General features: G+C 44.6%; 1 protein-coding gene across 1 annotated transcript in view; it reads right to left on the bottom strand.

Moving 5' to 3' along the window:
• Window positions 1-304: 304 nt before the first annotated feature.
• PDSS2 (decaprenyl diphosphate synthase subunit 2) overlaps window positions 305-25,698 on the bottom strand; it is a 799,955-nt gene continuing 774,561 nt past the window's right edge. The window contains exon 8 of the mRNA XM_078648421.1: window positions 305-1,315. Within this exon, the coding sequence (XP_078504547.1) occupies window positions 1,157-1,315 (159 nt within the window). The 3' untranslated portion in view covers window positions 305-1,156. The remainder of the gene's footprint in view (window positions 1,316-25,698) is intronic.

Here is a 25,698-nt window from a genome sequence, read left to right as displayed (position 1 = left end):
CACTTTCTGGGAGAAGCGGTGAATGAAGGAAAAGTAGGCGTCTGCCACTTATCACCTAAGAGTACAGGCAGCACACCTTAAATAAATAGTTTGGAACAAAAGCTGACAAATTGTGCAGTCTGTTGAAATCAAAGCAAGGCTCAAAAGGCTTAAAAGAAAAAAAATATCTTCCTGAGGAGAAAACAACGGTTTGGGGGAAATCAGCTGACAAGAAAGTATATCAAAGCAAGTTTCAAAAGACTTAGAAGAAATATACATCTTTTGAGGAGTAAGCAAAGGTTTGGGAAAAATAATATGACTAGAATCTATTTGTGATACCGTAAAGCATCGATGGAGAAAATATTTATTTCCTCTGCAGAGGTGAATTGATATATTTGGCACAGGTGCGTCAGCCAACTTCCGTCATCAGAGCCTTGTACACCTAATACAAACCAACAGTCCCTTCACACATTTCTTTTTTTTTTTTTAAATAATCATTTGGATTTCCAACACATCTAGTCCAAAAGCTAATCACAGGTTCATTTATAGGCATTGCTGTATTTTTTTAACCAGCGTAAGGAGACCCAGCAGCGCTGCAGACGGAAACGATTTTAATTGTTTTAATTCACTGTCTGGACTCTGTTCTGCTCCATTGATAAATGTGCACGTTTAATTCTCGACGACTTGGCCTCCTCTCTCTGGCTGCTTGGGAGAGCGCGCCTGACACCTGCAGCTCGGCGCGCGCCCCCTCCTCCGGGTCCCCTCCCTGTCCTCTGGAGCAGGGAAACCACAGGCCACCACGCTGGCGCCATCCCCGGCTATGTCCAATCAATAAGGACTTATTTCCTGTCCATTTGCTGAGGTCACAGGAGGGAGGCTCATTAATTATTTCTGCCGGTGCAGCCTCAAGTGTGCTTCTGGCATGACAAGTGAAAACTATTTGACCTTATTTTCTGATTTTGTTTGCTGCAGTTCCGAAGGAAAACAAGCTCCTTCCCTGGTGTGGTGAGTGAGAAAAATGTTTGAAGCCACCAGTTTGAATTCAGACCCCCCCAGATGTATGAAGGTGCCTCCCCCCCTCTCTTCGTCGCCGTCCACACCAGGCCCAGTCCTCTCGCTGATTTTCTATATATTAATTTAAGGTGCGAATGTCTCTCTCCATATGACTTCAGTGATCTCAGGAGAATCTGGTGATCGCATACACGATGTTCTCCAAGGCGGACTTGGCCTCCGAGGGAGGGAAGCCCTCGAGGGCTTCCAAGGCCTTGTTTCCATGGTAACGACACAGGTCAATAGCTGCAGTGACACCTTTGCCAGCTTTGATTGCTTCTTCCAACTGTAAGAAAAACAGACAACGAAGGGGAATATTAGCAGTGATGGAAGGAACCCTTTCCTTAAAACAAAAAGTCCTCAGATTTCCATGCCTTGTACAATCATAAACGTACCAGTGTGTGCACCTATTCTTCGCCCCCCGCCCCCCTGTGAGTACTGATAAATGCAATATATTTAAAGGCAAATAAGCACAAAATATTTACTCTTAGAAATAGCTCTCTCTCCATTGGACTTTCTCTTCTGATTACGTGTATGTGAATTACATGCCTAAGTGCATGATTCACAGATGATAGATAGGTTTAGCTTTAACGCCAGTAGGTAGATATAGTTAGGATAGATAGATAGCTATAGATCTATCTATCTATATAAAATATATATATATATATAGAGAGAGATAGATAGATAGATAGAGAGAAGTTCCATATAAGTATCGCCACATAAATAGATTGCACCTGCATACAGAGAAGTAAAAACTCTTCCCATCAATACTTCTAACTACAGATTCCTCAACTTTTGGGTTTCCCCCAGGAACCAGACTGGCTCTGGAAACGTTTCTAGCAACAGCTCCTACACACTGGTCAGTGGTGCTGTTAAGACTCTGAAGCATACGCGTCTGGTTGCATGGCACAACCACATATTCCTAAACAATGCGGTCTGAACCACGACCACGTCTTTACCACGCATGCCTTTACCACGCATGACTTTACAATGAATTTCGTTGTTAAAGTCAGGATTGCTAAACGGATATGTGTGGTAAAGTGCACATCCCAGCCCCTCTGCCCTGTGCCCTAACACCTAATACACCAGCACTGCAAACCACCTCGCCCCAGCATTCAAAACCACCCGACCCCTCACCCTCAGCCCTAAAACCCGGTCCCTGCAAAAAAAAAAAAAAAAAAAAAAAAAAAAAAAAAAAAAAAAAAAACATCCCCCCGCCCTGAACCCTAAAACTGACCCCCAGCCATGAAAACCGCCCCTCCCTCCCACCCTGAGTCCAAAAAACCCGGCCCCAGCACTAAAACTACCCCGACCCCCCGCCCTGAGCCCTAAGACCCAGCCAAAATAACTAGCCTGACCCCCACCCCCCCTGCCCTGAGCTCTAAAACTAGTCGGCGGTGTGGAGGATTCCCTTCTGGCACAGGAGTGTCAGCGCCAGAACTGCCCTAAAAGGTTGGACCCGTCAGCAAGCGAGCTGGAAACAAGCCTGGGAATGCTGTCACAGTATACTCGGCAGTGAAGATGGCGGTAACTCTTGAGAAGGTATGAGCCCCAAACTGTCAAGGATGGACAGTATAGTTGTTCTATTTTGGCAACTTTGGCTCCGGGGCCCCTAAATGAATGGGCAGTTTGGACTATCTATCGGAGGGGAAACCACGCCTGAAGGAACATAATCAGATGGAGGGACTGACTAATCCCAGTAAAAGCTCCTTGAAGTCCAAAAGTTATCAGATGTCAGAGGATCTGCCGTGTAGCAGTTCAGTTAAGGGGATGCCCAAAGTCGGTTCCCATAAAAAAAAGGGCAAGCAGATACCAAGTAAGCACTGCAGGTATAAAACACAGTTCAGGGGATAACAGAACCTCTGGCCCTGCGCACTCCACCCTCTAAAACAGTTATCCCTTTGGCTTAAAACGTTTAAACACTAGTAATAAAGTGTGTGCAGTAACTTTATGTGATGTCTGATCAACAATGAAATCCCAAATTTCTAAAATATATTTCTTGATCTCTATTCTTTAAACTTATACCTCTAGTGTACACAATGCACTAAGATGAAAAATGGTGCTTATTGCAATGCTATACCATAGAGCTGAAACTTGCTATGGTGAGCTAGATAGCGACTGGGCTCCTCAATTGTAGGAGTATCTCATTAGGGAGTATCTAGGATGGTCTGAATGGCTAATGAATGGAAACATTATTAATCAATACTATGCTCTTTGGAAACTGACAAGTATTGTCAAAAAAGCAAAATAAATGTAATCACTGAGTATGTGCTAAGTCACTGCTCGGCAAATGAGTAAGTAGCATGGAGTGTGAAGTACCTACAGTGCTAAATTGTGTAGTAGTAAATCGCAGGATTCTGTGAATGGAGATGTAAAGTTACACGTGAGTTAGGCAGTAACGTTTATGTGGAAAGCACGTTGTCAAAGTAGTATATGCTATAATTCACTTTGAACCCCTATAATCCTTTTTTGATTAATTTCAACATAATTTATAAATGCATATACACCTGTTTCTTGGATTTATTCCGCATTTTCATTTAATTTTTTACCCTATACGGTTTAACTAATTAAGTTGCGATGTCACTCTAGGACATCACTGAATAATCCAAGTATTATTACTATTGTTTTTTCCAAATGACTCCCATGTTGGCATCTTCGTTTACCTTATCACAGACACCAAAGCCCAAAAGGGACTATTGGGTTGCCCTTTTGATCACTACAATGCTGATTTTAAGCATGTGTCTGCCATATTCTTTCCCTCTTCCACGAGGGAGTGCATCCTCTTCTGGTATTGCACTGGCAGGTGTTTCATTACTTCTGCATTGCTTCCCAGTGTTGGTGGGCATACCTGTTAAGCAGGGCATTCAAGTTTGTGATACGCCTCGGCAAAGTTGTGGTGGTACTCCAGACCGAAGCGGGAAGATGCGTTCACCATCCTACTCAGAGCAGGGGGGTCCCCGTCCCATGGATTTTCCGGTCTTCTCTCGTCTGCGTTCAATGTGTTACACTTATGTCGGTGTCTTTTGGTGGAAATTTGTGAATTCTTTCGACAAGACTCTCTTCCTTTTGCTGCCATGACGCTTTCCCTCTAGATCTTAAATTTTTTGTTGACATCACTTTTTTCCTTTCTTCTTTCTTCCGATGTTTGTGGAGCTTTCAGGGATGCTTCCAGACCCAACGCGGAATAAAGAATGTAAAGATGGGAACCATGTGCAAAGGCTTCCGGGGCATGCATCTGATGTCAGGAGAAGGTTGGACTAAGCACGAAATGGTGGAAACATTTAATGCCCCCCCCAAAAATCAATCAGTCATCTGTTTTGTTTGATTTACAAACATCCTTCTATTTGGACCCCTCAAAATATGTACTTAACGCTCAAGTTACTTACCTTCATTAACAACTTAACTGGTAGAGACAGGATCTAGCCACAGATTCCTTACCTTTGAATTCTCCCCAGGTGCCAGACTGGATCCAGACATTTTTTCAGCAGTAACTCTGCGCGTCGGTTGAGGGAGTCGTCCAACTCCGTAGTGACGTCCTCCACTGAATGTGATGTCGACAGATTCTATATGCTCCGCCTTTGACGCTCTGATGTCAGTTTCTTCCTTGTCTACTTTCAGTGTCAAAAACGCTGAGCCATTTATAGAAACTGCCTACGGAAACAGTGTGTCAAAAAAAAAGTAACATCTTTCTGTGGAGTATGTACGAACCCCCAAGGAAGGTATCTCAATGCCACGAAAGGTATCTTTTAGGCAAAGAGAAACCAGTTCGCAGAACAGGGAGGTTGGGAGGATCGGACATGAATCTATGGCTAGATCCTGCCTCTGTTAGATTAGGGATTACCCAAGGTAAGCAACTTGTTCATCTGAACGAGACATCTAACCGCAGATTCTTTACCTTTGCATCAGATACCATAGTAATACCATGGCCGGAGAAGGATCTGCAAACTGATCCAACTAAAAGTCCCTGACCAGAACTAGCCGGTCTAGAACAAGAGAGAAGAGGGTGGACGCTCTTAAGAATTTAGGTGAGCAAGAACGTACGCAACTCCATAAGAACTGTGGTAAAGACAACAGGCAATGAAAGTCATTAAGGCACTGAAAAGCACAGGAATAGTTTCACCCAGGTCAGTTGAACAATTTTTTGTCGGAAGACAACAGTTAATATAAACATAAATACTACTTTCTCCCATGATGGGATCTGAACCAATGCTCTGCAGGGACTTAGGGGAACCAATGTCAAAAAACAATGGCACGGAGCTATAGCTCTTTGCAGTTGAAAGCCATTATTTTAGCCAAACCTGCTCTGTAAAAATACAGAGAAAAGGAGGATCCAAGAACCCATCTTTGATGGAGAAAGAATTGATAAATACTTTAATAGAAATTTGTCGAAGACCACAACATTAGCTATTGGTAGAGAAACAACTCTTGTCCAAGGAAAAAACTGCCAGAGATAATGTTAACACCTCTGGGTGTATGTATGTGTATATATATGTATATATATGTATATATATATATATATATATATATATATATATATGTATATATATATATATATATATATATATATATATATATATATATATATATATATATATATATATATATATATATAAAAATATATATATATATATCTCATAGACAGAAGCCGTCACTACAATGCTGTCTTAAATATATATGAGGATCAAGTTAAGTAATTGTAAAGATAGTACTAGTTAAAGATAATGGATGGAAAGTGTGGAGGACATTACACACCTCAGTAAAGAAATGGCTGACGAAGCATTTAAACCAATGCTAACTGACTGAGAAGCCCACAATCAGGCCGCTGATATCATAATCTTGAAAGAAGACAGCAGGTGAAAAAAAAAACCGCTAGTATAGAAAAAACAAGGCCACAGAAAGAGAAGCATAAGTAATGCTCTTTAGATTGGAGCAAGAAGAAACAAGAGATTCACCTTAAATAGGCACTTGTACAAAGCGGTGAGCCATGTACAAAGTTTCCCAAGGAGTTATAATTGTAAGCTCCCTATAAAGAACATTAAAAGTACCACAAATGTACCTAGTAATGCATACAAGGCATACAGAAGACGCTCTGCATAGAGCAGGGAACATACCATACAGGTAATTATCTCTTGGGCATGAAGCCCATCTTCAGAGAAAAAGAAAAAAAGAAAGTTCCATCAGGAGTTGAACTCACTTAGGGCCACAAAGAAAATACCTTCCAGAAAGCAGAAGATAAAAGGTTTCATCACCAGGCCTTACGAAATAATAATTCATGCACAAGGCAGAACACCTCACTATGTGCCACCAGAAGGTGGGATGGTTCCTAAGAATCAAAAAAGGGTGGGAAAAATCTACATGGGTAGGCCGTGGAGGGGAGCTGAAGCTTCCTCTCAACAGACGCATAGCACCCCACTATGGTATGGGCCAATCTATAAGAAGAATCAAAGATAAGCGTCCCGCACCTGAGTAAGTGGGAAGCTAGGGAGCCAGATGTTCCAGGAATAGACATATTTAAGAGTCTTGTGTCACCCGACTATCCCTAAAGTGCTGTAAAGCAGAATCGGCATGTGTGCCGAACAGGAAGGGGCCATAAAAGGGAATGTCCTCTAGGGTGGCTTGGACAGCGTCCGAAAAGCCAGAGCGGCGTAGCCAGGCTTGATGGTGAAGTGCCACCGAATGAGCCATGGCTCGGCCTTCTGAGTCTATGGTATCCATACTATTATTATTATTATTATTAATGACATTTGTTAAGCGCATGGTTGCACAAGGAACAGTGCGTCCCCGCGCTGACAATCCCACTAAACATCTCTTCAGCTTAGCTCACGGAGGATGAGCACTTGGGCCATCATATTGCAAACTTAGCTGCCTCTCGCCCATCCTGGAGTGTCTAGGAAAGTTCGTTCAGGGTCTCCTCCAGAAGCAAATGCAGCAGGTGTGTCACTGAATCCCACACAGCATGGAAAAAGCGGCCTAGAATGCATGCAATGTTTACTGACTGAAAGGCTTGGCTGGCTGAGGACAAGATGTTTCTTCCACAAATTTCAAGCCTTCTGGACTACCTGTTCAGAGAAACGTTAGGGAGGATGCTGGGGTTAGAAGAGGAAGTAGCAGCCTGCACCACTAAACCTCTTTGAGGTGGGTGCCAGAAGAGACAGACCGGGTCACTGTGGTTGGGCCGGTGTCTTTGGGCTATGGACAGGTCCGCAGGGCCCCAAATAGCGGGCTTAGCCCAGGCCCCCAATAAAAGGTCATACAGTGCTTCACTGTAGCCTGTTTGGCCCTGGTGAAGCACTTTTATCAAGGGGTCAGTGGTTACCTCCACAGAGGGAAGCTCCAAGTTTAGGACAGCAGCTGCACTAGTCAGCACCTCAGCGAGGGAAGAGCTCACCTCCGTAACAAGGCTGGTGAGGGAAAGGAGGGCCGAAGCTGGCGAGGACTCAAGGCCACTAGCCTAACCCAAATTCGTCAGCCAACTACCCTTTAGAGGCCACTGGACGGTCTTGTCCATGGGGTATTAAACCCCAGCTCCTCTCCTTCACCTCCAAAAGGCTCCTCCCCTCTAGGAAAAACAGCAAGGGACTATTTAGAATGACAGCACCACGGTCGCTGCACCCAATGCTATCCAACGTCAGTGCGTTGTCATCGGAGAGGGTGATCGGCGCAGCGTTGATCAGAGCCGCCAACTTTGCTGTTAGCGACAGCTGATCGAACTTCGGCATCGCAGGTGGGAACCCGAAGGCCTGTGCACCGGAGCCGGCACAGATCCTACTACGGATCCATAGGGCCTAACTGACGCCATGGGCAAACTGGCAGACGTGGATTTAGTTAGGACAGCTCTCACCTCCTTGAGGGTCGAAAACGCACCAGAGGGAGGCAGGGGCATAAAGATGGCATGGAGGGAATCACAGTAATCCCACATCTGGGGTAGAGTCGCCCCGGCTCCAGGGAGAGGTATGGGGTGAACTCTTGCGTGACTCCTCAGCCGGAGATTGCGAGAGGGTGTCGGAAACGCAGGGCCTACTTGGTGGTCAGGGGGCTGCTGCGACTTTGATCACCTGCGCTTCGATGTCTTATCCTTCAACATCGAGTGTGACCGACGCTCACGGGAACAGCTTCTGGATTGCTCCCGGGACTTTGAACCAGACTGATGATGACGTGGGACCTCCGCCAGTAGCACCGCCAGGATCTTCATGTGCCGTTCCTGCAATTCCTTTGGGAGAAGACAACGGCAGGAGGCGCAATCCTCAGAGTCGTGGTGCTCCCCGAGGCACCACATACAAATAGTATGAGGGGCTGTAGTCGAAAAAAGGGCACACTGTTCCTTAGACAAAAATATATTGAGACAGGCCAAAAAAACGGACTGATGATTCGCTCCTGAGCCGCGTTGGAGGCGCGGAAAAGAAGGAACTGATGTCAGTCTGTCCGAAGGGGGATCATATGGACTCAGTCAACGTCACATCCGGTAGACGACGTCACTACGGAGTCGCACGATACCCTCTACCGATGCACCGTGGTACTGCTGAAAATGTTCACGGATCCAGTCTGACACCTAGGGAGAATTCAAGGTAAGGAATCTGCGGCTTGATGTCTCTATCAGATCAGCTGTATTAAATCCACAGTGTGGGAAAAAGCATGTTCAATACCACCAGCAAATTTTACTCTGCTGCCTATTTGCTGACCATTACCTTCAGCTTTTACATAGGCTTCCGCTAAAGCAGGATTCTCTTTTATTGTCTAATGTATTATATGTATATGTATTATATAGTGTCCTGGAGGGTATGGTGCCTCACTTCTTCTGGGAAAAGATGACACCTTACCTCCCTAGCCGCATCCTCCAGTCTGTTCACTTTGTTATTTGTAAGAATGGGAGGATGGATATTTTCTTTGTTGACTCCAAATCTGTGTAATGCCATGCCACTTCCATTGTGATTAATGCCTTATTAAGCCAACACATTAGTATACTTGTGGACAAATAACGCGGGGTATGCAATATTACATGAACAAACAGCACTTGTGCAATTAATTTCATTTCATGCAGAAATGAGTCTGCACACGAAATAGAATTAGACCGGTAGTTGTAATCCGGGCCAGAGGTGCCAAAGAAGAACAATGGCGGGCGAGAGATATACAATTGGTACGTCTGATGGGTGGCAACATTCAGCAGAGAAATGTGTAACACTGATAAATTCTGGCATGAAAACACCTGGCCTACCATTTGGTCTGAATAAAATAGTCTGGATTTAGCAATTTGCTTTGAATAAAAAAATAGCCTGATTACATCATGCCTAATAAACTTTCTGCGATTCAGATTCACCAATCACCTGCTACAGTGGGTCAAATTTACAAAATGTTTTGCTCACCTGAATTCAAAGTGGGTGCATACGAAGTTGAATTTGCGTTCGAAATTCTGGATTTGAGGGCTTTTCTGATTCAAATACCACTTCACACTGAAGAAATTTACGAATGGTGGACTTTTAATACGAAAATGTATAATTTGGGTTGGGAAAATGGGTGTTCCAGCGTTGTGGCCAAATGGGATGTGACCAGGGCCCACAAACATTTAAGTCTGTGGATATTCGCATACCTTTCCAGTGGTTTTCGACATATACACTAAACTTCGTGCCAACAGAAAACTAGAATAAATGTACATTTATACCTTTGTTTTTTTTAAAGTTTTCGAAGATTCTGTTCATTCAGTCCACTGAACGACTCAAATGCTCTTCCACTCACGTAGAACATTATTAAAGAGCATTAAAATAGTGCACACATAAGTGGTTAGATTAACTTCTAGAGGAAAATTAGATAATGTGTTATGCAACTGGCAATGTGCCAACATACATTAATTATGTGTGGGTTTGAATCCAAAACTGATAACAATCCAATTTTGTGCAACAATTCACGAAATGCCCATAAACCTCAATTTTTACGATTGTCTTTGAGGCCTTCTATACACACTGTGATATTTTACTTACAATTAACTCTGCCCAGAAATTACTGTGAAAATGTGGCATGCACAGTTAATACCTCTACACTGAACTATAATGCAGTACTGCACACTGGGGAAATTTACGAACGGTGGACCTTTAATACTGACATTTTTAATTAGGGTTGGGGAAAATGGGATGTGACAAGGGCCCACAAACATGGAAGTTTGTGGATATTCCCATACCTTTCCAGTGGTTTTTGACATGTACACTTAACTTCGTGCCAAAAGAAAACTGGAGTAAGTGTACATTTTAGTGGTGAAAAATTCCCAAATGCCCCACATTTATTAAGCAGGGAAAGGGATTTCTCTACAAGTAAAGATATTTTCCATAAGGAATTACATTAAAAAAATATATGTACATGAACGTATACACATGCTTCCTGTACGTTCTATTGTGCCCGTGAAGCATCAGCCCTATGAAATGTACGAAACAATATAGAGAATAAGGAATAAACATGGAAACCTATGACTTACTTACATTTCAAGACATGCTGGGTGGTACTTTGGTGCATTCCCTGAAAGCATGGACTTCGATTTTCTGAAGTTCAAAACTTGTCAACTTTTTTTTACTAATGGGGCCTATGTTCTTATGCCTCCAGAGCCCGATTCGCCGAAATTTTTGGGGACAAGTCTGACATCTAAAAATCAATATTTACATATGTAGTTCACGTAAATTTCCACATTTTGGCACTGACAAAGATCCTGGGAGCATGTTTGCAATTCCATGCAGGGTGAAGATTTCCACGCGCACTTGTATCACTCTGTGCGTACATCTGTGGATTGTCAACAGACAAGCAGCTACATCATGCCAGAGGAAAATGATTAGTCGCACATTTTTTAATGTGTTACTTTTGTACGCAGGAAAATATTTTTTCCCTATGGAGAAACACCTTGCCCAGTCGCTGCTCCCACCGTTTCTAAAGAATATAAGGACATTCCCTCCACCACTCTCCCCTCTCTACTCTAGAAAAGCACTTACTCCTATCTGCTGTGACAGAAGTTTTACGAGCATTCTCATGGTAGGCAATGATCTGAAGAATATTTATTAATAAAAATAATTACATAGGTTTTATTTCCTACTCCAAATCCTCTTTAATATGGCCTTCAACGTCCTATGACTGAAGTTAGCATTGTGGAAAACCAGAGAACTAAGGGCCAGATATACTACACATTTCACCAGTCGCCCACAGTACCAACCTTATTTTGTGAGTCTGTAACCTATTGCCGACTTGCAAAATAGAGTTTGTAAGTTGCTATTAGGACGGGGCGTGTAAAGGGTGTCCCTTCCGAATAGCGAGTCACACTGGTATGTATGATTGTTTTGCGACAGGGAATGCGGTCGCCAAACATTTGCAGATTACTACCAATTTCAAATTGGTGGTAAGCGATTCACAAACGGGAAGAGGTCCTTAAGGGACCCTTTCCCCTTTGTGAATAGAGACGCCAACATTTTTTCAGAGCAGGCAGTAGTTCCATTGACTTCACCCCACTGTAAAAAAATGAAAAGAAAACTTTTCATTTCTATTTTTGAAATGCATCCTGTTTTCTGCTGCATTTAAAAACAAAACAAAAAGAAGTGCTTTATTTAAAAAGCAGTCACAGACATGGCGGTCTACTGACCTCAGCCGGCCACCATCCCTGTGAGTGCCAGACATTCCCAATGGGTCGCAAATTGCAACCTGCCTCATGAATATTAATGATGCAGGTCCCTTGTGACCCATTTGGGAATCGTGAACAGTGTCTGAGACACTGCTGTACATCAAGTTTTGCGACTTGCAAATTGCGAGTCATTAAAAATTGCAATCTGCAAGTCGTAAAACCTGATGATCGAACATTTGGCCCAAAGTTTCATCTGTTGGACCAAATATAAAACAAGTTACTTACCTGTAACTACAGTTATCCAGTATTGGTATCTTTCATAGATTCACAAGCCTGAATCATTCCCCGTCGCTGAGGCGGGAGTCCCACGGTAAATTACAAAAGTAGTGCCAAAGGTAAATAGTAGTAGTAGACCCAAAGAAAAAGGTCTGAGGCCTAAATCTTAGTAGCCTATCTACCTCATTATGGTAAAAGAACCAAAAGTCAGCTCCGACCAATCAGCTATCAACACACTCAGCAGAGCCAGTTCTCCTCAGATTTTCCTTAGCACAAGTGGGAAGTAAGTATCCCAAATAATAGAGAACTGACTCTCGGGGAGGAGGGTGGGTGCATGTGAATCTATGAAAGATACCAATACTGGATAACTGCAGTTACAGGTAAGTAACTTGTTTTATTATCCAGTATTGGGGTATCTTTCATAGATTCACATGCCTGAATCAGAATAGCAAGCAGTATACCAAGTATACAGTCGGTTGCGGATGGTGGGAGACCAGTGGTCGTATACTCCCAAACTGCATCCATAACTGTTAAGAAAGTTTAAAATAAACCAGTCTTTAAGAATTTAAAACCATCTCAGATACATTATGAAATAAAACATGTACATATATATATATATATATATATATATATATATATATTACCTACTGGCGGTCGCCAGTAGGCATATATAGTTAGGATTTTTTCTCTATGGGATTTTTGAAAATTCTATGTCTAATAACTTTGGCGTTTGTGGACGGAATTGGCAGAAATTTTCAGGAAAATGGCACATTTTGTTTCTGAGCAGCCCTTGAAAATTTGGGGGGGGTTCGTCAAGGGGGGGCCGAGAAAAAAGGGGGGTCCCAAAACGTGTTTTTAACATTGAGTTTTCCATAGGGCGGTTGGCCTCACTTTTAGCCCGAACGGCTGAATGGATTTGCACGAAACTTGGCAAAATTGTAGGGACTGGTAGCCCGATGTGCCTTTGCTAGGTCTCAATATATGTGCTCCAGTGGATTTTGAGAAATTAACGTTCAAAAAAAGATATATATCTGTAACAGCGGACCGGGCAGCGCTCCGGTTCGCGGACTTTTCGTGGTACGGAGCTTTGTGAAGCGAAGCTGATTGGTTCTCCGGCGTCTGTGAACATTCCAAACAGTCCGTAGCGGCCGCCATCTTGTCTCTCGGTAGGATCGAGAGACAAGAGGAGGCCAAAGCGAAGGGGCAAATGACCATAAGGGGGCATAGTAGACCCTCGCTGACCCCCTAGGTTTGATGTGGAGGTTTTAAAAGGGTCCCGTGGGGCAAAAAAAAATAATAATAATAATAATCGAACGGCTGAATGGATTTGCACGAAACTTGGTAAAATATTAGGGACTGGTAGCCCGATGTGCCTTTGCTAGGTCTCAATATATGTGCTCCAGTGGATTTTGAGAAATTAACGTTCAAAAAAAGATATATATCTGTAACAGCGCTCCGCTTCGCGTAACGGAGGTTTGCGAAGCTGATTGGTTCTCCGGCGTCTGTAAACATTGCAAACAGTCCGTAGCGGCCGCCATCTTGTCTCTCGGTAGGATCGAGAGACAAGAGGAGGCCAAAGCGAAGGGGCAAATGACCATAAGGGGGCATAGTAGATCCTCCTTGACCTCTTAGGTTTGATGTGGAGGTTTTAAAAGGGCCCCGCGGGGCAAAAAAATAAATAATAATAATAATCGAACGGCTGAATGGATTTGCACGAAACTTGGCAAAATTGTAGGGACTGGTAGCTCGATGTGCCTTTGCTAGGTTTCAATATATGTGCTTCAGTGGATTTTGAGAAATTAACGTTCAAAAACAAGATATATATCTGTAACATCGCTCCGCTTCGCGGAGATAAAATTATATCTGTATTACCTAGCTGTTGCTAACACCAGTTACCGACGGCTAGTAGGAGATAGCGACCATCTTGGGCCCCACTTTGCATGTGAGTGATATTTATCACTAATGACATGCAAAGTGGGCATGCCAAGATGTTAGCGACTGGAAACAGTCGCTAACATCGCTATCTCCTATTATCAACTTTTGGAAATATTCGCGATAAGCGCGAATATCTCCAAAAGCTAGCACCTGCCCTGAGCAGTTCTTAGCCATGTTATCCAATGGGAGGTGGATAACATGGCTAAGAGCATTAGCTCGGTAATGCATGAATATCGCTGAGTTTTCAGCGATATTAATGCATTGCGGTCGTTTTTTATCGTATTTGCGATAAACCTTGATAATAGCAAGGTTTATCTGCGATAATTTCTGACGATGCTTAGCGGTAAAAAAATCGTTGCTAAGCATCGTTAGGGATAAATATCGCTTAACTTTGGTAATATGCCCCAACGTCTGTTAACGTTCGATTCGAAGGAAATCAGGAAGTGTTGAAAAACATTGTCTGTGCCATCTTGTCTTTTTTCAAATGCCACACTTTTGTCGTGCACGGCAGTCATTTTAGATGCCTTGACCAGACCCACTCTGTGCACGCTGTCGATCCTTAGCATGGCTCCCCACCCTCGCGAGCATCTCCCCCAGGCAGTGGTCACCCCTGCTCTCTGTCTTATGCATGGGTAATAAACCTCCCCCCATCTGCGCTGCTCTTCCCTGAGAATCACACCCTGTGCCCGCCCGACACCTCCCTTTCGCCCTATTCACTACCGCACCCTCTGACACTCCTTTTCCTCTGTGTCCGATTGTCCAGGCCGGTCCTAGGGTATCAGCTAGCCCTGCAGATGTAGTTTATGGCCCCAGCTGTAAAGAATCACCCCTCTTCAAAGGAGTTATAGTAGATCAAGGCCCACACTCGATGAGATCCGTCACAGCAGACGCGTTCCTATTATCTGAAAACCATCCTGTATTGTGATTGGGGAGGGGACCGAGCCTGAAGCGGAAGATTCCAGGGATGACTCTTTGTACATCAAAGTTTTTACAATTATGTGTCACATTAAAAATATATAGCACTCCGACAAAGTAGTAAGATTATAAAACTTTAATAACTTATAAATATATACAAGAAAACAAAAACAGTAATAACATATAAACATTTTTAGGGAAAAACAACGAAGTAGCGGTCGGCTGTGCAAATAGTCCCAACGCAGCACAACGTCCAGATTTCTGGCGTGGGGCGTCGCGGGGGTGGGTCATCAGTAGCAAACTGTTGTGCGAATAGTTCCAAGGCAGCAGAACGATGGCACCAAGGTGATGTCCAGTAAGTTGCCGCACTGGTTTTGGTATCCTACAATGCTGCTCCGAATAACGGCGTGGGGCGCCCCGGGGGAGGCGGCGTGAACGGGCCTCTCCAGGTGGAGTCTCATCTGTTGTAGTGGGGCGCCCCTTTACCGTTTCAGTTGCCATTCCGTCCGTTTTTGGTCCACTGTGTCAAAAGCCGCAATTCAGCTGAGTTGCGCCCACTCTTGCGGTACAGCGATAGGCGGCTGTCACAGGACTCTCAAAATGGCGGCAGGCTGTTTCCTTTTTGGGCCTGGTCCACTGAAATGGCCCTGGGACACCTTGGAAATCGGACGCTTGTCTGCTAGGTCTTGGACCCCATTCTCGAAAGCGTCCCCTCCGCCTTGAGGATTCATCAAAAGTTTTGGGGGCCCCCGACTCCTGTAGGCTTCTGGTGGGGAGCGGCTGCCATGATTGCTCGCGGAATGACCACGACGGAGCTACGAGATGGTGGTGCTCTCATGCTGACGCCAGCTTCAGTCTGAAACATCCAGAAACAAGGTGGGGCTTTCATCGTTTGGGAAAAAAAAAAGTTTTCATCCAATGAAAAGTGTTGTTTTTAGGTCATATGATCAAGCCTTCCATCATTAGGAAACCAAAAGTAAAATGAACCAATGAAAAGTTTTATAAACAAGTCACATGACCTGTTATGCGGCATAGGGTATAAAATGCGGAGAAAATACGTTGGCACGTGAGGCGGCGTCAGTAGCGGACCGATGTGCGAATAGGCCGAAGGCAACACAACGCGCCAAGATCCGGATGGCACCGAGGTGGTGTCCAGCAAGTTGCAGCACTGGTGTGGCCATCCTACAATGCTGAAAGTCGGCGTGGGGCGCCCCGTTGGCCTGTGAGTTTGCGTCAGTAGCGGACCGATGTGCGAATAGGCCGAAGGCAGCACAACGCGCCAAGATCCGGATGGCACGAGGTGGTGTCTAGTAAGTTGCCGCACTGGTGTGGCCATCCTACAATGTTGAAAGTCGGCGTGGGGCGCCCCGTTGGCCTGTGAGATGGCGTCAGTAGCGGACCGATGTGCGAATGGGGCCAAAGGCAGCGCAACAATATTTTTGGAATAGAAGACACCACAAGGCGCTGAGATGCCAAGATCCGGATGGCACCGAGGTGGTGTCTAGCAAGTTGTGGCACTGGTGTGGCCATCCTACAATGGTAAAAGTCGGCGTGGGGCGCCCCGTTGGCCTGTGAGATGGCGTCAGTAGCGGACCGATGTGCGAATGGGGCCAAAGGCAGCGCAACAATATTTTTGGAATAGAAGACACCACAAGGCGCTGAGATGCCAAGATCCGGATGGCACCGAGGTGGTGTCTAGCAAGTTGTGGCACTGGTGTGGCCATCCTACAATGGTAAAAGTCGGCGTGGGGCGCCCTGTTGGCCTGTGAGATGGTGTCAGTAGCGGACTGATGTGCGAATGGGGCCAAAGGCAGCGCAACAATATTTTCTGACTGACACCACAAGGCGCTGAGATGCCAAGATCCGGATGGCACCGAGGTGATGTCTAGGAAGTTGCTGTACTGGTGTGGCCATCCTACAATGGTAAAAGTCGGCGTGGGGCGCCCTGTTGGCCTGTGAGATGGTGTCAGTTGCGGACCGATGTGCGAATGGGGCCAAAGGCAGCGCAACAATATTTTCTGTATGGAAGATACCACTAGGCGTTGAGATGCCAAGATCCGGATGGCACCGAGGTGATGTCTAGCAAGTTGCTGTACTGGTGTGGTCATCCTACAATGCTGAAACTCGGCGTGGGGCGCCCCATTAGCCTGTGAGATGGCGTCAGTAGCGGACCGATGTGTGAATAGGCCGGAACCAGCACAAGGCGCCAAGATCCGGATGTCACCGTGGTGGTTTCATAGTTGAGAGGCACTTCATCTGCAGTGGGGCGCCGAGATCCGGATGGCACCGAGGTGATGTCTAGCAAGTTGCTGTACTGGTGTGGTCATCCTACAATGCTGAAACTCGGCGTGGGGCGCCCCATTAGTCTGTGAGATGGCGTCAGTAGCGGACCGATGTGCGAATAGGCCGAAGGCAGCACAACGCGCCAAGATCCGGATGTCACCGTGGTGGTTTCATAGTTGAGAGGCACTTCATCTGCAGTGGGGCGCCGAGATCCGGATGGCACCGAGGTGATGTCTAGCAAGTTGCTGTACTGGTGTGGTCATCCTACAATGCTGAAACTCGGCGTGGGGCGCCCCATTAGCCTGTGAGATGGCGTCAGTAGCGGACCGATGTGCGAATAGGCCGAAGGCAGCACAACACGCCAAGATCCGGATGTCACCGTGGTGGTTTCATAGTTGAGAGGCACTTCATCTGCAGTGGGGCGCCGAGATCCGGATGGCACCGAGGTGATGTCTAGCAAGTTGCTGTACTGGTGTGGTCATCCTACAATGCTGAAACTCGGCGTGGGGCGCCCCATTAGCCTGTGAGATGGGTCAGTAGCGGACCGATGTGCGAATGGGGCCAAAGGCAGCGCAACAATGTTTTCTGAATAGAAGACACCACAAGGCGCTGAGATTCGGTTACCACCGAGGTGATGTGTAGCAAGTTGCCGCACTGGTGTGGCCATCCTACAATACTGCTCCGAATAACGGCGTGGGGTGCCCGAAGGGGGGGGGGGCGGCGTGAACGGGCCTTCCTAGGTGGAGGCTCGTCTGCTGTAGTGGGGCGCCCCTTTACCGTTTCAGTTGCCATTCAGCTGAGTTTCGGCTGCTCTTGATGCTACAGCGACAGGCGGCTGCAACAGGACTCTCAAAATGGCGGCCTGTTCTTTGGATTTGGGCCTGGTCCACTAAAATGGCCCTGGGACACCTTAGAACTCGGACGCTCGATTTTTTTTTCCTTTCCTGTACATGCAAAAAAAGGTAAATGCCCGGTACGTTACACGCTTCATCTGCCACGATGAACTCTCCAGAGGAACCGAAAAAAAATATAGTTATGGTAACTATACCATGCATCGTCATATGGAGAGGTGGCACCAATTAATTATAGTGCTGCATAAAAGAGAGATTTGGAGGAGAACCCCTGACCTGCTAGTACATTCATCAAAGAAGTGGCACTGACAGCATCAGAGGCAAGGGAAACGGTCCCAAATATTTAGAAGAACTTTGGAAAGATTAAAATGACATGTTTAGATTGTGGCAAATTAATTTCATGTGGACAGATGAGTGTTACTCTAATAAATACAGCATATGAACATCATCATAGTCGATGGTTGGTAGAGACATTTTGACTATATCCTGGACCTGCCCGTCCTCGCCCAAAATGGCGCCGGAATAAATGGGACTCGTAACTCCTTGTTGTGTACTGGTTGCAGAACCTTGAAATCACGAGATACGTATGCAGTTTTGAAGCACATGGCGGGCGGGGACGAGAATTGATTGAATATTTCGACATCCCTATTGATATTAAGTTCTGATGTGTTATTGATTACTGTACTATTGAAAGTTCGAATTAACGTCACCCATGGTACTTGCCCGCAAATGTATATCTAGATAATTTTATTGTAACTGGCCCTGTCGTATTTTAATTATAAAATGTACGTCCACCGATTCCGTAACTGTTAGACACCTTAGTTCTTGCAACCTAATGGCCCGCCCGTTACGTTCCTCTACAGTGTAAATGTCTACTCATCATATACGATTACAGTTTGCTCCGTGGCCGGCCCACGTGGTTATAGGCTCGTATTTGTATAATGAAATTTTCACAATAAAGGTTTTTAAAAGAAAACATGGTAGTAGTATATACATTGGTAAAGTTTTTAATAATAGTCACTGTTTTAGAATCATTAAAAGGCAAGTGAAATAAAGCAGACCAATTACATGAAGGGTAAAAGGTATAATACGAAGGAACGCAGTAAAGATAAATGGTCAAGGGCTGTTGTGTTTTCTATTCCTGCAACATAAAGTGATCGATAAGAATCTCATATTCAGGCGTATCGGCGACTAAGACAGCAGGTTGACCCTCTTTTGCTCAACGGCTCCGTCATGGGACGAAGAAACGCTCTTTTTCTCGAAAAAAGAATATATTTTACTTGCAGGACAGTTGTAAATTTTCCGGGAAAGTACATTAGCCTGGAACATTATAACATATATTTAAGAAAAAATAATGTTCGGAAGTAATAAAAAGCGTAATTTTTAGGTCATATGACCAAGCCTTTCATCATTAGAATAAGAAAAGTAAAATGAACCAATGAAAAGTTTTATTAACAAGTCACATGACTTGTTATGCTTACGTTACGCGCTGCGCGCCCCGGATGACTTCCGGATGCGCTAACGCGGCGCGTCATATGACGCATTACGCGACAACGCAGGTCCAGAATATAGTCAAAATGTCTCCACCAACCAGCGGTCGGAACACAACCCCTTTCAGCAGGCTAAATAGTTCTGTTAAATGACAACAGAAGGGACAGGCAACAAGAACCATTAGTCAAAGAGGGGAGGGCTAGTTCTTCTCTACCGGGTTACATTGGGGCGCTACCGGAACTGATCGAATTGGTAGTCTACAGTGTTTCTGGATGTTTCAGACTGAAGCTGGGGTTAGCATGAGAGCAGCACCATTTCGTAGCTCCGTCGTGGCCATTCCGCAACCAATCATGGCAGCCGCTCTTTATCGTTATTTTGGGCAGGGTGGGTGGCGGAGCCGAGCTGTTTTGCAGCCATCATTGTGTGGAGTTCAGTTCATTTCACTAGTTTTGTATTTGTCATGAGGGGTTGTTCCTAATGTTTCTATTTTAGCGAGGTCAAAAAGAGATCCCATTAGTGGCCTACTGATTTTGCTCGATTCCTTTTCTTTTTTTTTTACACGATTTTTCGTTATCTGCAAAGACTAAACAGAGTATTGCGACTCTGTGTTTGTTTGTAAATAGAGAATGAACCAAAGAGAACCAATTCTAAAACAGTAAATACTTGGATAACAATCAATCAAATGGAGAGAGAAGCAGGCATGACGTATTACAACGGGGGCAAAGGCCTGCGTTAACTACCCTTCACTATGTGCAAAGAGAGAGTACTCCTAATAGAAATGAGGGGGGGGGGCACCATTCAAAGCAGATCAGTGTGCATAAACACAAAAATGTTTTCACTTACCACGTACTTGACATTCGACAGCTTATGATATTTGCTATTAAAAAACCATTGAAATTCACTGAAAAAACCATAGGTTATAGACCATATATAGTTAGGAATTAGCATTTACAAAACCTTGAAAATTCACTGAAAAAACCATAGGTTATAGACCATATATAGTTAGGAATTAGCATTTAAAAAACCTTATTTTACTCACACAAAACCATTGAAATTCCATATATAGTTAGTTGCACTAACTATATATCGCGCACCCGCAATCCACTGCTGATGATGTCACATATTACATCATTCATGACATGGTCAGTGACATCACTGATGACATCACTGATGACATCTCAAATGACATCACTGATGACATCACTGATGACATCTCATTTGACATCAATGACCACATCACTGATGATATCATTCATGTGACAATACAATGCATCTCCTCACATTTTAATATAACCTCTGTTTCACCCAGTGTTAAATACAGAGTATAATTTTTGAAACCATTGACACACCAATACTAGTTACTACATATGTACTCACTGATTCCTACGTCTACACACACATTCACTCATTCACCCATACAATCATTCATACATACAATCACTCATCTTTACAACACTATCATATGCACTCATACACCTATACAGACACTCACACTCTGCCACTCATCCATGGAGTTACTCACACACCTAGTCAGTCCTGTAAAGAATCAATCACACTTCCATTTTCTTGTCTATACAGTTAAACATAGAGCACCTTACATTTTCAAACATATACTAACACATACTTACCTTGTTATACAATCATTGATATAAGTACACATTGATCTGCACAGAGTCACACACCTCCCAGCCAGCCACACACACACTCAGTCTCCCATACAAATACTTGGACAATCAATCAGTAACCCATATAGTTAATCATATAGCTACTGATCAACACATGCAGCAGTTTACAGAACAACAGACATAATGATGCACAAATTAAGACACTTTAGTCACTAACCCATGCACTCAGTGAGACACATTTAATCACTCACTCATACATTCAGTCATGCACCTACTAAATCCTTTGTCCAGACACTTATACTTCCACTCATTCTTCAATATGTAAGACACATTTTAACTTTACAGAAACATACAGTCACTGGATGTTGTCATCAGTGATGTCATCAGTGATGTCATTTGAGATGTCATCAGTGATGTCATCAGTGATGTCACTGACCATGTCATGAATGATGTAATATGTGACATCATCAGCAGTGGATTGCGGGTGCGCGATATATAGTTAGTGCAACTAACTATATATGGAATTTCAATGGTTTTGTGTGAGTAAAATAAGGTTTTTTAAATGCTAATTCCTAACTATATATGGTCTATAACCTATGGTTTTTTCAGTGAATATATATATATATATATATCACTATATGGATATCTATTTATAACTATGTAAATAAATATATAAGGATCATTTCTGTAAACGAATAAATTGTTTGTAATATGAGACATGACAGCCATAAAATAGCATTTAAAAGACAAAAGGGTACCTGAATATGACCTCATAGAAAAAAATGGCATAGGACAGCCTGTCCAACCGCTGCATCCTCCTGATGTGCAGATTGCAGACAGTAATGCTTCGTGAACGTGTGGACATTCTTCCATGTCGCAGCAGGACAGATATTCTCTAGAGTCACTCCAGCAAACAAAGCTGTAGACGCAGCCACAGTTCTTGTAGAGTGGGCCTTGGATTTCCTCAGCAACGGCTTGTTTGCCTTGTCATGGCAGAAATGGATTGTAGATGCCAGCCATCTGGCAATTGTGGCCTTCGTGACTACATTTCCAAGTGTTGCTTGGCCGTAAGCCATGAACAGTTGGTGGTCGGATCTTCGGATGTCTTTTGTTTTTTGTAGGTAGAATTTTGAACAGCGTTTAATATCGAGAGAATGTAAAGCTCTTTCTGCTGGAGTGGATGGATTCCGAAAGAAAGTTCTCAATCTTACCGGCTCATTTAAGTGAAACTGTGACGGTACTTTTGGGATGAATGTAGGATTAGTCAGGAGGGTTACATAATCTTGAGTGACGTTTGTCCCTCGACAACATCGTGGGCGTTGGAAGAAGGCGAATCGGTTCTTCTTGAGATAGTAACAGAAGTTCTTGGAACCAGTACTGCCATGGCCACCGGGGTGCAATCAGGATTAGACGGCAACCCTCCAGCTTCATTTTGAGTATCACTCTTGGGATTAGTGGTATTGGGAGAAAAGCGTAAGCACAAATCCCTGACCATCGCATGGACAGGGCATTCCCCCTGGATGGCACCTGCTGTCGTAAAATCGGCATTTCTTGCTCTCTCTCGTTGCGAATAAATCCAGTGCTGGTTTTCCCAAGGTTCGGAATATCCTGTTCACTTGGTCCTGCTCTAGTTCCCACTCGTGGCAGCTCGATTGGGACCTGCTGAGTGTGTCCGCCAGGGTGTTGTGATGGCCCCTGACGTGTTCGGCTCTCAGGGTTATGTTGTGAAGTGTGACCCATTCCCACAATTCTTGAGCCTCTTGTGACAAAGTTGCTGGTTTTGTCCCTCCTTGCTTGTTTACGTAAAACATGCTGGTGGTATTGTCGGTGCCAACCAGGACTGATGAACCTGCAATCCTTGGACGGAAAGCTTCTAGGGACAGAAAAATTGCTCGTAACTCCAAACTGTTGATATGCTGTTTCTTGTACACTTGAAACCATTTTCCTTGTATCTGTACATCTTGGAGATGACCTCCCCATCCCTTCATGGAGGCACCTGTTGTTAAGACAAAATTTGGAATATCCTGAATGAATGTGAGATCTTCTGCTAAGTTCGTCATCTGCGACCACCAATGGAGAGAGTTTCTCATGCATGGTGTGACTCTGAGGGTATCGTCGAAGGAACCCATGGCTTGTTGCCACTGAAGGTGCAGCTCCTCTTGTAGAGGTCTCATTCTGAGTCTGGCAAAGGGATGAGATTTATTGCCGAAGAGCACATTCCCAGGAGCGAAGCAAACATCCGGACAGAAACTGACTTTTTTCTTGAAATTAGAGTTGCCAGCTTTTGAAGACGCACTTGCCGTTCGTGAGATAAGAATGCCTTGCACTGGACCGTGTCCAGTAGTGCTGCAAGAAATGGAAGGTCTTGCATTGGGCATAACTGAGATTTGCTCTCGTTGACAGTCAGCCCCAGAGAATTGAAGAGACGAAGAGACGTAGTTGTGGCAACCGTGACTGCGTGTTCCGAAGGGCCTTTGATCAGTCAATCGTCTAAATACAGGAATACTTGAATTCCCCGAGATCTTAAAGCTGCTGCCACCGGTGCCAAGCACTTCGTGAAGATCCTCGTAGCCGATTTTAGTCCAAACGGGAGCACCTTGAATTGATAATAGGCGCCAGCCACAGTGAAGCGAAGATATTTGCGATATTTGGGATGGACTGAAATGTGGAAGTAAGCGTCTTCCATATCCAGAGAAGCCATAAAGTCTCCCTCGTTTAGACAATCTAGAATCTCTGAAAGTGTGACCATCCGGAAACGTTGTTTTTTGAGGAATTTGTTTAGCTTGCAAAGGTCTAGAATTGATCGCCATTCCCCGGACTTCTTTTTGATCAGGAAAAAACGAGAGTAGAAACCTGTTCGTTTCTGATGTGATGGTACTTTCCCTATTGCATTCTTGAGGAGCATTGTTAAGGCTTCTTTGAATAATAAGTGAAGACGAGGGGGAGGGGGTCCCTTGGGCGGAGTGGTAGGTGGCTTCTTGATAAAATCCAGGGTATGTCCGTTGTTTACCAGGTCTAGAACCCATTGATCTGAAGTAATTTCTTGCCACTTGTCCACAAATGCTGAAATGTTTGCGCCCACTGGAATGGGAGTGGATGTGATTGGCGCCTTGCCGAGATCACTGTTTCCTGTTGGTGTCTCGACCTTGATTTTGTGATCATTTTCGACCACCCTGACGAGAGAAACCAGCTGTGTTGGATTGCCGGTATGATGACTGACGGTAAGTCTGTCTATAGTGGAATTGGTACTGCCTGCTTTGCTGGTTTTGGTATTCTCCTATTGAGGAAAAACCACCTCCTCTGGCGCCTCTGAAAGAACCTTGTTTGTATTGCAATGAGCCTAATGATTTAGCTGTATCCGTGTCCTTTTTATCGCTTGGAGGGCTTCATCAATATGCTTACCAAACAACGATTTGCCGTCATAGGCCATGTCTAAAATCTTTGTCTGGACTTCAGGGCTGAAAGTGGTGGCTTTAAGCCAACCCTGACGTCTGAGTACTGCTGCACCTGCAAGCTGGCGAAAATTAGTATTAACAATGTCCATTCCGCAATCAATAGTTTCAGATGCAGCACGTTCTCCCTCCAACAAGATTTTTCTTGCTTCCTGTCTCCGGTCTTCAGGAATAAGTTCAATAAGGCTGGCCATATCTGACCACATTTGGCGGTCATAGCATCCGATTATTGCTAGGGAATTAGCCGCTCTAATGGAGGCTGCTGCCATGGTCGAGAATTTTTTGCCTACAAGGTCAAGATGTCTGCCTTCCTTGTCAGGCGGTGTAGCAATGGGTGTTGCCGGGTTTTTAGATCTCTGTTGGGCAGCTTGAGAAATGACCGAATCTGGTCGGGGATGGCCAATGAGACAAGATGGACTGTTAGCAGGAGCACAGTATTTCTTATCTATACAGGGAAGCACTACTGGAATAGATGTAGGTGTTTTCATTATTTTTACCCCTTCAATCCAGATATAGTCATTATAGGAACAGCTCTCGTGACTTTCCTGGACTCTTCCTTAAAGTCATGTAGGAAACATTCTGTCTGCTCAACCGTGACAGGCAAATGGAATCTGGCTGCTGCTCGCTGCATTAAATTGTGAAGTCCTCCGATATCCTCTGGGGGTGAATCAGATGGTAGAGGAAGCAGTGAAGAAGGCATTGGTATAATGTATGCGTCCCAAGGATCCGTACTACAGGCACCTGGAAGCTCGCCCTCTTCAACTTCCTCTTCAGAGGACGTAGTGTCTTGTCCCTGAGGAGGGTCTGAAGGCTGAGGTGTTGAAGCAGGAACCTCAGGTTGAGGTAAGGGATCAGGAACCACCACAGGTAGAGGTGGTCTTTCTGGAACAACCTGTTGCGGGGGAAACCTCGGTAGTCCGCCAGCATGGCTTGCAGATCCTGTATGAGAGTAGGAGGTAGGTGGCTCATCTCACTCTGGCAAGACTCTCTAAGGTGTGGAACCATAATGTCCTCCTGATAATATTGTTCCTGGTAATCTTCCTCATCATCATCATCATCTTGACATTTGATGTGGAGCTCAGAAGGATGGTGAGCTATCCCAAACGGTCCCTCATCCTCTTCGTCCTCATAATCATCATCATCCTGCACATATTTTTCTAGGAGATGTGAAGGAGTAAGCGGGGAAATCTTGCTATACTCCTGTCTCTGAAAGGTTTTGAGCTGAAAACACCTAGATGAAACAGGCATTGACTGAG

Source organism: Lissotriton helveticus, chromosome 6 (genome assembly GCF_964261635.1).
Source record: "Lissotriton helveticus chromosome 6, aLisHel1.1, whole genome shotgun sequence".
NCBI lineage: Eukaryota > Metazoa > Chordata > Amphibia > Caudata > Salamandridae > Lissotriton > Lissotriton helveticus.
Note: the sequence above shows the minus strand (reverse complement) of the source record. Positions and strands in the feature narration are given on the sequence as shown.